Source organism: Nestor notabilis, unplaced genomic scaffold, assembly GCF_000696875.1.
Source record: "Nestor notabilis isolate BGI_N333 unplaced genomic scaffold, ASM69687v1 scaffold2641, whole genome shotgun sequence".
NCBI lineage: Eukaryota > Metazoa > Chordata > Aves > Psittaciformes > Psittacidae > Nestor > Nestor notabilis.
In genome coordinates, this window is record NW_009913274.1 from 11,076 (window position 1) to 26,549 (window position 15,474).

Consider the following 15,474-nt stretch of genomic DNA (forward strand, 5'->3'; position numbering starts at 1 on the left):
AAGAGGGTTAATACAAGTTTAAAGTGAGCAATGCAAAGTTGCAGAGACTGGAACGTGTAATTATGGCCCCATTTCTTTTATACTTTTAATGTCCCAAATACTTGGCTTGATTGTGGGTAGGGCAGAGTGGGTAGGATAGTTTGCCCTGTCTAGTTTTTCAGTGCCTTTTGAAGAAATGTTTAGCTGTAGGACAGGGCAACTCTTAATTTCTCAGGACACTGTTTTCTTTCTGGGATTGTTGTTTCCAAGTGATTTAAAAAGTAATTGTATGAGTAAGGGCATGCCTGGACTGTGATACAGTAGGTGACCAATAGTAGCCATAATTAAAGTACTCTTATACCATCTATTGTAGATAAACGCTCTTACTCAGGAGTAAAAAACTAATAAAACTAATATTAAAGAAAATTGCACTGAGGAGCATCTCCTAGGGATGAGGGAGGAGAGGTACATCAAAGCTATTGTTCAGATGGCAGATGGAACTCAAAGGTACTCCAGGCTGACAGTAAATACTGGTCAGCCTTTTTTAAAAAAAAAAAAAAAAAGCAGAACTGACTTTAATGGAAAATCCTTACTGATTTCTTTTTTTTTTTTTTTTTTTTTTTTTCTCCCCCCCCCCCCCCCAATCATGCAGCTGATTGCAATGCTGTTCTTAAAGCTCTACAGCCCATTTTTCAGGAGCAGGGAATGACAGAAACAGTCCATAACTGGGAAGACCATGGTTATTTAGCAACCTACATCAAAAAAAATGGCAGGTGAGTGGATTTTCTTTGTTTTCCTATAAATTGTCCCCTCTGTCCTCACTTACAGGTAATTATTTCTGTGTTGGATCTCCTGAGGTGCAGGCAGGGGAAGCTATTATTTTACCAGCCTTATGTATAAAGTGACTGAAATAAAGCAGAATACTGTTGATAATCTTGCCTGTGTCATCTTATACTTTGTATATCAGTATAGTTGAATTGGTCAGTCTGGGCTGTACTGATGCAGTAGCATTGTTCTGGTGTCTTCATCTCAGGGCCAGTCCTTCCAGATGCAGGATAGTTCATGTCAGTTAAAAGTATTTGTAATTCTTCTGTCTGAGCATGACTAAATCCAAGCTTAAATGGCATGTGAATAATGAAAACTTTTCTGTCCTTTTCTCTTGAATATGCTTTTTTAAACACTTTATATACTTCACTCGCACAGTCTCCTGTAACATCCTTGTACATAAGCTTAGGAAATGTGAGTTAGATGAATGGACAGTGAGGTGGATCGAAAACTGCCTGAATGGCAGAGTTCAGAGGGTTGCAATCAGCAGAGTAGAATCCAGTTGGAGGCCTGTACTTTGTGTTGCCCAGATCTGGTCTTATTCAACTTGTTTATCAATAACCTGGGTGAAGGGCTGCAAGTTTGCTGATGATATGAAGCTGGGGGGAGTGGCTGATACACCTGAAGGCTGTGCTGCTGTTCACAGCAGGACCTCAATAGGCTGGAGAAGGAAAGGGGGTCTGATGCAGGGCCACAAAGATGATCAGGGGTCTGGAGCATCTCTTACAAGGAGAGATTGCAGGAGCTGGGTGTGTTTAATCTGGAGAAGAGAAGACTGAGAGGGGATCTTATTAATACATGTAAATATCTCAGAGGTGGGTGCCAAGAGGATGGTACCAGACTTCTTACAGTGGTGCCCAGGACAAGGAGTAAGCTAAAGCACAAGAAGTTTCAACCTCAACATGAGGAAGAACTTCTATTAACATTGAGGGTGACAGAGCACTGGAACCGGCTGTCCAGGGATGTTTCTGGAGACATTTGAAATCCGCCTGGATATGTTCCTGTGTAATCTGCTGTAGGTGGCCCTACCTTGGCAGGGGATTTGGACTAGATGATCGCAAGAGGTCCCTTCCAACCCTAACAATTCTGTGAATCTGAACTTCTCAAGCAGCTATTGAAGTAACTGACAGCATGACAAAGGTGGTTAGTATCATTAGTGATACATAAGCAGAATCTGCAGGGATAAGCAGGTAAGCAAAACCACATTAGCTTTATTTCCTGAAGCTGCTTTACAGTGTCAGGTTTAGTTAATTATGGACACACTTATTTGGCCTGTTTGTTAGTAGCTGCCATAATTTTATTGCACTTAATTTGTTCCTGACATCCATTGTGGCAGTCGTTACTTTTGTTCTTCTTGAAATCTCCACGTATGTTGTTCTTCAGGGTTGGGGTTAACCTATGTAAACTTTAATTTTTTTTTTTTTTAATTTATATAAACTTAATTTGTTGGTTGTCTTCTCCTGGGTGTCCTGTTAAGTACCTCATTTGGTCACACTCCAAACATACGAGAATTGCCCAACAATTTTTAAGTTCTCTCTGTAATGAAAGAGAGAGAGAACCAGTATCTCTAGAAGGAAGACTCAGATTGTAGGCAGGTGTGTTGCCTGCTGAAATTCATGTCTGTTTACTGTGTGTGAACATTTGTATGTACAGCTCTGAATTTTATATATAGCATAGACCATCAATGTTGTAAACTTGGGGCCTGACTTAAGGTAACAAGCTGATAAGAGTCCAGTACTAAGCTTGTATCTTTTATAGTCATGCTCCATGGAGTTCGAGATATTTCAGTTAGCTTTTCAAATGTGACACTGGCTTTTTCTGATCAAAATTGTTTGGTTTTCTTAATGCTTGATAGGCTTAGAAAAACCAAATGATTTTGTTTTGTTTTTTGTACAGTCTTTCTTATTCTGTCTCTAGTTACGTGTGCTTTTATATATTTCCTGAGTAATTTGATCAAGATTCCAGTTCTGGATATCCTTTTCTCTGTGAAAATATAGCAAAAGTTGGTAACTTGCTACTCCGGTGTTGTCTTTCCTCTGTACTGGGTTAAGCTTGTATTTACTTATGAAAAGGTAATATCAAGTATACATGAATTCTGAACAATTAAAAGGTAAAACATCTAGATTTAAAAAGGGCTTAGAAGATTTAAAGGTTGGCTTGCTTTGATTACATGACCTTCCAGTGTTTCCTTGAGTTTGAAAGTGACATGAGAGATGAATCCTCAAATTGTCTTTCCTTTTTGCAATGTTAGCTGATCATTTCCCTGTTGGAAGACAGCCTCTTCTAAAGGATCAGTTTCCAGAGTTAACTTACATGTGTTCTGACATGCTCCTGGAACTTCCTAGAAAAGTTGTCTGTTGTATAACTTTTGCAGGAGATAACTGGCATCTAGAAGCATATCTAAGGGCCTTGCAAATCTCTGAATTTTAAAGTATTATTTCTCTTACTACACTGCCAACTGAAAATTACTGTTTTTCCAAATTCCACTGTCTTCCTCAAGTGCTAGTGTACAATACCAATGAATGTTTGAAGGGGGAGAAGAGTATGTAAGAGTTGACATGTCTGTGTAGAAGAGGTGGGGAAGACTTCATGGGAAGGACGAACCTGTGCACTGATATACATTCTGGTCATTGTAGCAGAAGTTGGTCAAATAACTTCCATGGTGAAGCAGAGCCCTGGAGCGATATCCTAGGTGCTCTGAGTATGGGCTTGGGAACTTGACATACTGGAGAACTGTAAATAAAATCTCCAGTCAGTTTTTTGGTGCTTTTGATAACTGGTCTCAAGTAGATGGGGGGGGGGGGGGGAAAAGTTTCCTGAAAGCCATGTGTAATGGATTAGCTTCAGCAATTACTCAATACTCATTCTGGTTTTTAAATGTGGTTTCCTGTGCATCTTGTTGATCTTGTGTCTTCCAGCAGCTTGACACTTTGAATCATTCAGCTTTTCATTACACTGTTAAATACAACTTAAACTTTTGCACCAGAGGTAGTTTACTGTTGTGGGAAGGTGAAGATAAAGGGAGATGGGTCTAATGGCTTTCCTGTAAGGAAATAATTGAGGGTCTGTTATGTTGGGTCTTGGTTACCTCTTGCCAACAGTTCACTGAGCAAGGGCAAGTACTCGGGCATCTATACTGCTGGTGACAGCCAACTTTGTTGCTTGGATTTCTTTAGGACTACATTAACAGTTTGTCAGCTGGCAGGGCCTTGGGTTGATGTGTTCCAGAGTCCTGTCCCAAAAGGCAGTGTTGCTGAGGCTGCACAGTTTGGGCAGCTTCTGCTCTCACAGTTGTATCAAGTAATCATGTGGCCTTACTTTTCTTACATAAAACCTTCTTGCCACACTCCAGGGCGTGCAGTGTGTACAGTGGCTTGAAAATACTTGGTGATTGCAGCAGAGCCCTTGCATCACTTGAGATGCTTTGATGTTGTACTTGGTGGGTTAAGGAAGAAACTTCACTTACTGTCTTGGGGCCACAGGAATACAACGTGGGCCACAGGAAGAGATGGGGCTAAGTGGTGTAAGAAAGGATGTGGCCTGTTGGTTCTTTGGGAATATTCATCTCCTTGAGCCTTCTGGCCTCAATGCAACAAATTTAGTGAAGTACTGGTTCTCATCTGTTTAACCTTATGTGCTGGACATGCCATTCATCTTTATAATTGACAGTGAGAAATGTGATAGAGAATACTGAGTTTCAGGAAAAAAATTGAACTCAAAGGTGCTCTAAAGACTGAGGCTTCAAAGACAGACATGGGCTTCAGCACCATTTTTGCCTTCCCTCATTCATAGGGGCTGACTGAGTTGCTCTGTCACTGCCCATTTGACATGTTGTGTTTTTTAGCACTCAGGTGTGGAAGTCTCCTCTTCTCCCTGTAAACATGCAGATGCTGCAACCTTGCTTTCCCTCTTACCCCATGTGTACTGTACTTCATTGTCTGCCTCACTAATCCAGCTGTTAATAGACTCCCCCAGCAGAAATATGGTTAACTGTCAAAATTTTAGATGAGTTTGGTTTTAATTTCAAATTACTGTTGTCAGATAAATGTTAAAATGGTACAAGTGTTGTCAGTTCAAAATTGCATTTGCTAATGAAGACTGAGAATTTACTTCACAAGGATTCAAAGTTTTAATACAGTAGAGATCTGGAAAATAGTTGAGCTGTTAAGAGAAACTATCCAGGAAAGCACACTAAATATAATAAGGAATTGCAGTTTGATACAGCCTCAAAACTGAAGAATGAAGAACAGGAGTACATGGAAGACCTGAACATTGAGAAGGTTGTTTGCTTTGCAAGTGTCCCTTTTTTTTCTGGTGCAGTGTTAAATGTAAATTAATAAAGAATGATTATTACTTTCTCCTGGTATATTCGTTGCAGTCTGAACTCCAGTGCATACTGGATTTATCTTCCCTGGAAATTACTCACTTCAGCTAGACAACTTACTGTCTGTGTCAGTGTGCTTTGCCAGTCTCATTAAACTCTGGATTTGGGAACAGTAGCATGTGCAGAACTTCCTGTGTGTTCTGGGGCCTCAGCGGTTTTGTTTTCTTGAGCTTTCAGATCCTTTACACTGCATATACTTTAAGGCAGCCTTAAATATAGACTATTTCCATTAATGTCCATTGATGTGGTTTTGGTTAACTGGTACAATTAAGGGTGTGAACACTGGAAGTCCAATAGACTAGACAGCTAAACTCTGCAGAACAGCACCATTTCAACGGTTCATTCTTGCCACTCAGGTAAGAATGCAAGGGAACACCACCTTTTATGAGAGAAAGCTGCCTTGGAAATGTCTTGGATTCTTTTAATTAACTGACAAACCTGCTTTCTTAAGTGATAGCAATCCAAGTGGTAGTTGAAAAAAAAAATCATACAGAGGATTTGATAATAACTAAAAAGGGCTTTAGTCTTGTACTAGCAAATTTGTCTGCGTTTTGAGACCTAATGTATAAGAATTTATGCTAATTAAAAAACCCCTATCTGCTACAACTAGGAAGAAATATCAGGGCATGCCGACTTTTCCTGTAAAACAGCGTGCTTCTGGACATGAAGTAATTTGTAGTAAAAAGCAGGGGTGGAAATGTGATGGAAAGTAGGTATGTCATGAGCAGTTTCCCAGGATGAAAATGTGGGAATTGGCGCTGTATGCGAGTAAGAGGCTTGTGAGTGTGCACATACAAACACCTTTTTAACGAGCCAAAGGTGACTTGAGCCATTGCAAGAGAAAGATATACTAATCCCAGGAAAAAAAATGGTTGAGATGAGATAGTAATGTGTTGCTAAACAGCGTCTACACTCCAAAGTCTGCAGAGATAACCCTTGTAGCCTGCAGGGTGCCCTGAGCTGCAGATTATCAACAGCAGTGCCCACAATTTAACAAAACTTTGTCTGACAAAGATACCGTGTGAACAGCCCCGTGGAGGGCTGGGCTGTTGAACGAATTGGGAGTTGATTTGGGGATTAAGCCATGCTTTCTTGTTGTCATTACCAAAGCGACAGTTCACTCTTGTCCTTTGTCTGAAGCTAAGCAAGCAAAAGTCACATATGGCAACTCTACCTGGTCCATTTACTTTGTGATTTACTCTGACAAAGGACCTAATTGAGGGAAGTTCAGCTGAAAACAGTAACTAATGGGGTTGTCAACACAGGCTCTAGAACGGGGCAGGAAATGGCTCACTTCAGCCTGTCTCGGGCCATGTCCCTAGTGGGGGATGGATATACTTTATTTGGTTTTCAGCCCTCTGCCCAACACTGGTTGGAGAACACGCAGGAGAGGAGCTTTTTTTCTGAGTTTCAGGTTCCCATCAGTTTTGTTTTCCTGAGCTGTGTGTTTTTTATATCACTTCCAGTGTATTTTCAGGGTCACCTTAAGCAGCATGCTTTCACTGAAGTGTCATTCTAATTTAGACTGTCCAGTTAAAAAAGTTAGGAGTGTCTTATTTAGTGTATATGGGGGGGGTGTGTGTGTATGTATATGTATATATATAGATATAAAAAAATAATGGAGTCATAGGGCCCATTATATGTTAACAGATTTAAAAGAATAAAATCTAGGGTAAGGAGAAACTTGTTAAAGCTAATCTTTGGAAATTGTTGGGTATCTTCTCAATGCTATATTCTAATGGCATCATTGCTTGTGAGCAAGTACTCTTGTTATATACTGTGTTCAGCTACCACAGTTTTTTCTTGCTCCCTCTTTTATCATGTTCAACTTAAAAGTTCTTTAAAACACCACAAAAATGAAACCTGGAACCACTGTTTTTACAGTGGAAGACTGTCTCACAGGAAAGCTTTGACCTCCCGTATGCACACATCCATTTTTAGCTTCTGTTCTGTGTCTGAATTCTTGTTTGGAGAGTGTAATCCTACTGGCATTCACAACAGTGCAAGATTTACCTAGTTGAAGCTGGTTTGTATGTCACTGAGATGATGATGAATACGTTAATACCATGAAGGGAGGGATGTTTTTACTTTTCTGTGTTAGTCTTTTGCTAACTATTCTACAGCCTAGTCAGCATATTTTAAAGGAGCAGGATGAACATTCCTCAGATCTTTGTTTCAGGCTGAAATGTACTAGTTTATTCATAGTTACCCAGAGTGCAAATATGGGCTGAAGAAGAGGAAGCAGTTGCTAGGAATCAGCAGCAGTTTAGAACTGTGATAGCTTTCATTGGTTTAGTTTCCCTGTTTTGTCAAAAGAGAACAGGAATAATGGCACAGTGAAAAACTGTGGTTACTTAGTTCCGTAAGGTCCCTTAAGTACTCTGTAATTAGGATGAAGAGCATTTTTTTAAGAAAAGTGTGTTTTGTTGAAATAATGCCATGACAATAATTCTTTCTATATTTGGGTATTTCCCAGTATAAGCAGGTTCTCATTTCCTGCCTCACTGAGCAATTTGACAGGTGGTGCTTTTATTGGCAAACTATTTTTCAAATTATTGAACCATATTCTGTAGTGACTCAAAGTTAGTCTGTCAGCAGATAAAAGCTTTGGCAGGTGAAGGGGAGTTTGTAGGCACCTGTCTGTCTGTACAGTTCTATTCTCTGGGTATGGTGTGAGGGAATTAATTTTTCAAATAACTTTCAGCTGCGTGGGATTGCAGTGTTTCTTACTGTGTATAAGTAACTAAGGTAGAGAATACACAGGTTGGCTTAGAATGTGTTGATCTCCCTGCTTCTAATTCTTTTTAAGTGTAGGATGCTCATCCACAACCTTTCTCAGTTTCAAAGTTACTTTCTGATTTGTGTAGTCAAGATTTGTTTCTTGACATCTGTTGTTCAGGTGGCAAGATGCAGCACTAGAATTATGTCTGTAGCTGAGACTCCAAGCACAAAAAGCTTGAGTACAGCCCTAGAAGATAGGTATGCAGGTGTAGCAGCAAGTAGGGGTTTGTCTCCTACTAGATCCTTTCTCACTGCTGATATGGTAAGTGAGCACACACCAAAGGTGTGGCAGGTGGTTTATTTTGAAATCGGGAATTAAATTCGTCAGTAAGACAAGAGACAGGAGGGGAGACTTCTGAAGAAAACTTCATTTTTTCGCTGCTTTTTTTTCCCCCCTCATTTTGACTGTAATCTTTACTATATTTTCTTAGGTAGAAATGGAAACTGTATTACCATGGTTCTTAAAAACCTTATTCAAATATTTAAAGAGCTGGTTCTGCTGAAAAGCCACATTCGCACGCTTACTACCAGGCAGACAAATACAATGTAACAAAAGCCAGCATAGCCTTTTGCTCCCTGCTGATTGAAGCCAGTCAAGTCTTTTGTGGTTCAGCCTTCGCCTGCTGCTACTGCCTTAATGCTACTAGACTGGTCACTTTTCTGAACGTATGCTTCTCCTGTTTGCTGTGTCTTTCAGTCTTTACAGACAGCTTATTTTGAGTGTTCGTTTCCAACTGCGTGACTTCTAACCAAGGTATAACTAACCTGGAACTGTGTTGCCGCCTTTAGGAATTTTGAATTTCAGTCAGGGTTGTTCACCCTAAATTAACTGTCTGAGACTATTGGCCTAACAGTCGGAACTTGAATTTTTGTCCCACTACAATGCTCCAGCCTGGTGCCTGCCTTTCATCTCTACCCTCAGGTGTCAGGACCTTGCAGTTCTGGTAGAGGTGACAGTTTGATGAGATGAATGGTGGTTCTGCAGTGTTACTGTCTCTGTACTGTAATACTGTCATATCACCTACAATAAGTCTGAAGTTTTGTGGTTGCACTTTTTGGAGCAATGCTCCTCTCTGCCTCCCATCCAAAAAATAAATGAAAATACCCCAAAGCAAATGTGGTAACATCCTCTACTGAGGAAGTATTTCATGCAGTCACAGGGGAAGTGAAAACTATGTCAGCTGTCAAATCTTATGACAGCTATGTGATTCTGTTAGGAAAGGAATTTAAAAGAGCTCAACTCATGGGACAATCTGTTGTTTATTTGTGTTAACAGCAACTCCTGGAATACAAGAATAAACTGATAAGAAGTTTTTCTAACAGTGCAAATATTTCTGGCACTGTGCCAGATACTGGAGAACTTGAAAGTTCACAGTGATGTCTAATGAACTGCAAATACTCATTTCTGTCTATAGTGCCTCAGCTCTGAGGGCCTGTAGTAGGACTGTGGAATTCACTAGAAACATCCCTTTTCACTGTGCATGGTTATGTCCAAAACCTGATGGAAGGACCCATGTTTCCATCTAATGAGCTCTGCTCTTTTGTCTTCCTCTCCTTTAATAAGAGAGAGGAAAAAAAAACCCAAGCCCTAAAGATATCTCCTGGAGTCTTATGATAATGCTCTTTGTTCCTGTGCTTATGCTTGGCTATTTTATTTTCCTTTCGTGTTAGGCACAGTACAAAGCAAACCTTTGCTGACATGAAAGTCACATGAACAAAATCCTGGTAGGACTTTCTCCAGAGCTGTCCTGTGCAGTAGCCATTCCCTCTGTGCTGAGTGCCAAGAGACTCTAGGGCAAGCGCACAGTTTGAGTTCCTTTGGTTCAAGGGGTTGTAAGTTCAGAGAGAACCTGTGAAGCCCCATAGAGATCGGAGGGAGACTGGGAGTATGCCTTTTTATTATTATTTTTTTAATGGTCCTAGTTGTGTTTTATTAGTACTGCTGGGAACATCACCTTTAGCTGTAAGATTGAGGTCACTATGCAAAGTATGAAGTGGCCCATGTATCAAAAGTACTGAACTGTGTCAGTAACCAGCAAGTGGGGTGCAGTATCCTGAAAGGTGCGGGTAAAGTGTTTATCTGCTGAAGTTCAGAAGAGCTTCCTCTTTTACTTTGGTTTTGTCAGGAGTACAGTAGAATGAATGTGCTGATTCTCCCTAAACACTTTCTTATATAGCTTGTATGAGAGAAAGCTGCCTTGGAAATGTCTTTAATTCTTTTAATTAACTGACAAACCTGGTTTCTTAAGTGATAGCAATTCAAGTGGTAGTTAAAAAGAAAAAATAAAAGGACAGAAAAAAGCATCGTTGTTTATTTCTTGACTATTCTCTGTTCATCCTTTCATCAGGGTAAAACACTGTGTTTTGTTTTATGCAGGACTAATTTCCTGGTGCGGGGAGAATGCACATTTTAAGGCTATTCTGTGGCTTCTCTTAATGCCTACCGGGAGCAGACTTTCTGTAGTCCCTAATCAAAAACAGTTGTCGGGAGGACACCTAGTGGACAGTCGCTGTGTAGGTGTGGGGAGGGTAACTTCGTGGCAATGTGCAGGTACTGGGGAGAGGGAAACAAAACACGGTGTTCCTGAGGGTGTCGTGTTAGAAGAATCTTTCTTCCTTAATGCAAGATCCATGTGTAAAGTCTTCTGGAGAGCCCTAGACTTCCAACTCATCTTACATAGAGAAGAGGGTGACACTCTAGCTTCTCTGTCAACTGCTAAACACATCACTGCTGACGAAAGCCAGCAGGAGTGTTTATTCTTGAATCGCTTCAGTCAGTTTCACAATTTGACCATTTTAGTTACCGAAAATTATAATTTTCAGATAACCCAGGATATTTAGGATTTTCTCTCTGGCTGCAGCTAAGGGTGTCTGCTGGTCAAAGTTCAACCACCATGGGAAAGGTGGTGTTTATATTGAGACTGACAGTTCAGTCAGGGAGCTCTAGAAGGGACACAGGAAAGTGGCAGTGGTGGGGAGATAAGAGGTCACCTAAACTTTTTGCCTTAACAGGAGCTGGTTTGTGGTTTGCCTTTGAGGCTGAGTGGGGTGATAAAAGCAGACAAGCAAAGAAAGAGGCATTCAGAGAACTGTATACAACTTTACCTGCAGTTTCTCTGTGTTGTACTAAGGAATTTCCATCCCTGAATACCCTGCTTGCTTTGCTCAGCTGTTCCTATTCCCTCTGCCCCCCTCTTTCAGTGTATACTTCCCCTCTCATCCATCTATGTAATCCCCTTGTAGCCTTTCTGTTTCTTATTGTTTTCTCCCCTCCCTAGAATGGAAAGAATGTCACCTCTGCTACTCATTGTATTTTGTGTTCTTCCTCCTTGTCCTTATCTTTTGTTTTGTTTGTTGCAAGTTCTTGAAGGTCCTCTATTTGTCCAGCCAACACCTCGCATGGTGAAGCCATGCTCTTTAGTCTTTAAATGTTCCTGTAATACAATATATAGTAGGAGTTTTGTGTATCTTGCATCTGTATTCATCAATGCAAGTTTGCTTCTCTAATTTTTTTGCCAGTCAAAGCCATGGTTTGCTCCAGGACACTGTTTCTCACTTAGAAATTTTATTCAGCTTTGAATGTTTACACTGTGTCTGTGTATAGTGGCTATAAAGTTAAAAACAAACAAAATGCCAAGGAGTGAGAAGGAAGGTAGAGGGAAGGAAAATGTTCAGTTGTTTTCATGAGGATTGATTTCAGTTAAAAATCAAAACCAACACAACTGAGTAGCCTTATTTAAAGAGCTGAGACCAGTAGGCAGTATGTTTTCCCCTTGTACAAGAGTTGTTCTGGTTGAAACACCCTGTTTTATTGCCTTGCTGCCGGCTGATTTTATTAGTTATGTAGTGACTGGTATGCTTTTTCAACTTTGTTTGCTGCTTAGTGACTTGTAGAAGAAGACTGGAGCTGGCACTACCAACAGTTACAGATGGCTGGAAAAAGAAAAATGCATTCTGAATTTAATATAACCGATTTCAGTCTTTCTTTGCTCATCTAAGTTTTAATAATAAACTCATTATATCTTTTTATTTTGTAGTTTTGCCAATTTGAGAATTCACCCTCATGGATTAGTGTTGGTGGATCTGCAGAGCTACAGTGATCATGCAAAAGGAAGAGAGGAAGTTGATCAGGTATGAGCGATGCTTATCTTACTAGGTTTCTCAAACTGCATGGGGAGCCCCTTGATATACCTTCTTCAGGTATATCAAAGTATGTCTGTGTGTCTTGGTTGAAGACTTTGATATTTAAAAGTTAATTAAAACCTGAGTGCATACAGATGAGTATAGAATCATAGTTTGGGTTGGGAGGGACCTTCAGAGGTCATCTAGTCCAACCCCCCTTCGCTGTGCAGGGATATCTTCAACTAGATCAGGTTGCCCGGAACCACATCCAGCCTGGCCTTGAATGTCTCCAGGGATGGAGCATTCACCACCTCTCTGGGCAACGTGTTCCAGTATTTTACCACCCTTATTGTAAGGAATTTCATCCTTGCTACATCTAGTAGATGCATACATATGAGTGCACTCTTTCTATTTTGCATGTCCCAGGCCTCATGTTGTTTGCTGTAATAGTTGTAAAGACATAGCAGCCTTGGCTAGGGCTCAGGTCTCTTCAGGTACCCAGGGCAGTAAGGGAGAAGTGATCCTCAACCTGCAACCTGGTGAAATGGATTTTTTTTTTTTTTTTTTTTTTTTTCCCCCCTTCTCTAATCTCATAAATTGGGAGCCTTTATATGCTAACTTCTTCCCAATGGAGAAAAATAATTTCATCTTCCCTGATATGAAGGCTCCAGAAACTGGATATTGCAGGGGAATAGGCTTTGGCAGGAATGAAACTTAGAGGGTACTCATGTTCCTTGTTTGGCTGTGCCTGAAAGATCTGGCTATGTTATCCTGGAAGACAACTAAATGCGGTGATGACAGCTGCTACAATATGCACATTCTTGCTAGTAAGAAGGCTAAGGTGACCAGCTAGTTATTCTTAGGACACTAATGTTACGTTTTGAAGTCTTTCAATAGGTGCTCCTATTTATTGCCTTCCAAGTAGCCTAATTTAACAGATACTTTACATCAAATAATTGCCTATAAATTCCACCTCTTGTTTGGCTTTTTTTTTTTTCCCCCCCCAGCTTCTAAACAAAGTAGAAGAGAGAATGAAAGAACTGTTTCATGGTAACATAAAAAGGGTGAAACGGTAAGTTCAGATATCTGCTTCTACATGTGGCTCATCTGCATAGTTGCTAAAGATAATAAACAAATTGTGCTTTACTGTACTGCAGTGAATAGCCTGGAGTATGGATTCATGCATATGTGGTTTTCCCCCCAATATTTTAAAATTGTTTTATTGAAGAATTGAAGATCATGTGAGGTTTTTCATATTGCTAAGCTTCATCTTAAGTATTTTTACCTTGGACAAGGATTATTTCTTCAATTTGCTGCAATGGTTGCATGAAATGGTGGGAGAAAATGGAATCAGGATGTGAGAGCATACTACTCTGGAAGGGCTGGGGAGCAAGGCTTTCAGGGGGCATGAACTGTACCTGTTGGGCCACATCCCATAGCTTGAGGACAAGGCAAGCAGAGCTGGTGAGAGTGACCAGGGTCAGTCCCAGCCCTCTGGTTGCCAGGCTGGGCTGTAGTATTGAGACAGCTCTGAGACTGAGCTAGGTGTCAAGGGTTGGCAAAAGACTTGGGCAGTTCTGGACAGAGCTGCACTGTAGCTTGGCCAGGGACCAAGGGCCTGGAGCTAATAAAGCTCAGGCCCATGGAGAAGGCCCTTCCCTGTTAAGGTTTCCCACAGCTCTTTCTCTGACAGCTCTGTCCCTGCTGTAGCTCATGGTGCTGGCCTTGGGCACATGTGGCAAAAAACCCAGGGGAACCTCTGTGCTTTAGGGCCCTGCCAAGAAGATAGCAATGTTTTAATATAACTGAAGGAGGGAGGCTTTGCAAGCCTTCTGTCATTTTGGTTGACTTTGAGTACAAGGTTGTACATTAAACTATAGGGATGCTGATTGTGGTTTGTTGCCTGCTCCTGAAACAGCATTCATTTGTGCTGAAGTTCCCCAGGGATCTAAGAACACAGTTCATGTTGGTGTCTTCCTGGCAACTGGCAGTGACTGGCACCTCAAAGCCAAAGAGCACTTACTGCAGGCATGTGCTTGCTGGAAGGTGCAGCAGGTGCTTTAAAGAACACAGAAATGGAAAGAAAAGTAAAAAGCGATGTAAAAATCAACAAGAGTCTAAAGCCAAGGACCAAACTACAAAATGGGAAAACAGCTAAGCAGTACTACATTAGAAGGTTATCTGAAGGCTATACAAGGCCACAAGCGAAGTGGTAATGGTTTGAAAAGTTATATTACACCTTGAATGTGTTTTTTGTGTGTAACAGTTGTGTATAAAAGAAAGGTAGTTGTCCCGTTTTGTTCTGGTAAATACTCACCTGATGCACAGTCTGCCAATGTATGTGTATATCAGGGAGAAGCGCACTCTCTGTGAGGGTATTTTAATACTGAAATATAATATTGAGAGTTTGTGGAATCCCTATGATAGGAACTTGTTAAAAATGAATCAGGAAAAAGTCTGCCTGAAGTAATCCGGGTAAACTTGGTTGCCTTGGTGTAGGAAGATGAACCTCCTACAACAGTGGATCTGGTATGCATCTTGTCACACACCCCTCAACTTAAAGTAGATGTCTTTGCATCCTTCTGGTGTTAGTTTTACACATGCAGTTGCACTAGAATTGATGCTGCTGGGAAAGTTCTGCCTTTTAGTAGTTTTGGTGTAGTGAATAGATGGTTTTGTTCTCACTTTGTGCTGCCATCTGGCGGCTCACTGAGGGTAGGAGGTAGTTCTGAAACGTTTACTGAGAATCACTAGTGAATTTAAAAACCTCTTGTCTACGTCCCATCTTGTGCTACACCCTCCTGGGTGGAGAAAGAAAGCTTTTAACTTTCTAAAGTGTGTGTGGGAAATCTGATTAACTCTGTGCCTGCACATTTTGCTTGAAATGGAATGTGATCATTTTGGTCATTCACTGCTACTTCAAATATAGTTTGTTTACAGGTGAAATAGTGATTTGGAAAAAGATTTCTCTATATAGAATTTAAAAACCAAACCAACAACAAAACCAAAACAGTCTGTGCAGGTGCTTGAACCACTTTTTAAAAGTAGCACAAACTGTCAGCTGATACCAGGGTTTGTGCTTACAAACTTCAGGGTGACCCAGCTTGGTTTGAAACACTATAATAATTCACTTTTTGTGTTTGTGTATGTATTTAAAATGTCTCTCAGTATAACTTTAAGAGGGTGAGGTCCACTAATCCCAAGGAAATGGTGTTCTTAGCTGAGCTGAAGATGGGAAGAGGTTTTGTCATGTTTTTTGGTCTGAATTCTGCTTTTGTATTTTATCTATTTCTAGCCACGTTATGTAAATAAATACCCTCTCTAAGGGTGGAGAGAATCATGTGCATGTTGTAGAAGTTGTACATAAAGAAGAACCACATAAT

The 15,474-nt window shown here is 40.6% G+C and overlaps 1 protein-coding gene across 1 annotated transcript in view; it reads left to right on the forward strand.

The window, feature by feature from the left end:
- Nucleotides 1-634: 634 nt before the first annotated feature.
- Nucleotides 635-15,474, forward strand: part of SMS (spermine synthase) — a 32,098-nt gene continuing 17,258 nt past the window's right edge. The window contains exons 1-3 of the mRNA XM_010023126.1: nt 635-752; nt 12,007-12,100; nt 13,099-13,163. Coding sequence (XP_010021428.1) covers nt 685-752; nt 12,007-12,100; nt 13,099-13,163 — 227 coding nt within the window. The 5' untranslated portion in view covers nt 635-684. The remainder of the gene's footprint in view (nt 753-12,006; nt 12,101-13,098; nt 13,164-15,474) is intronic.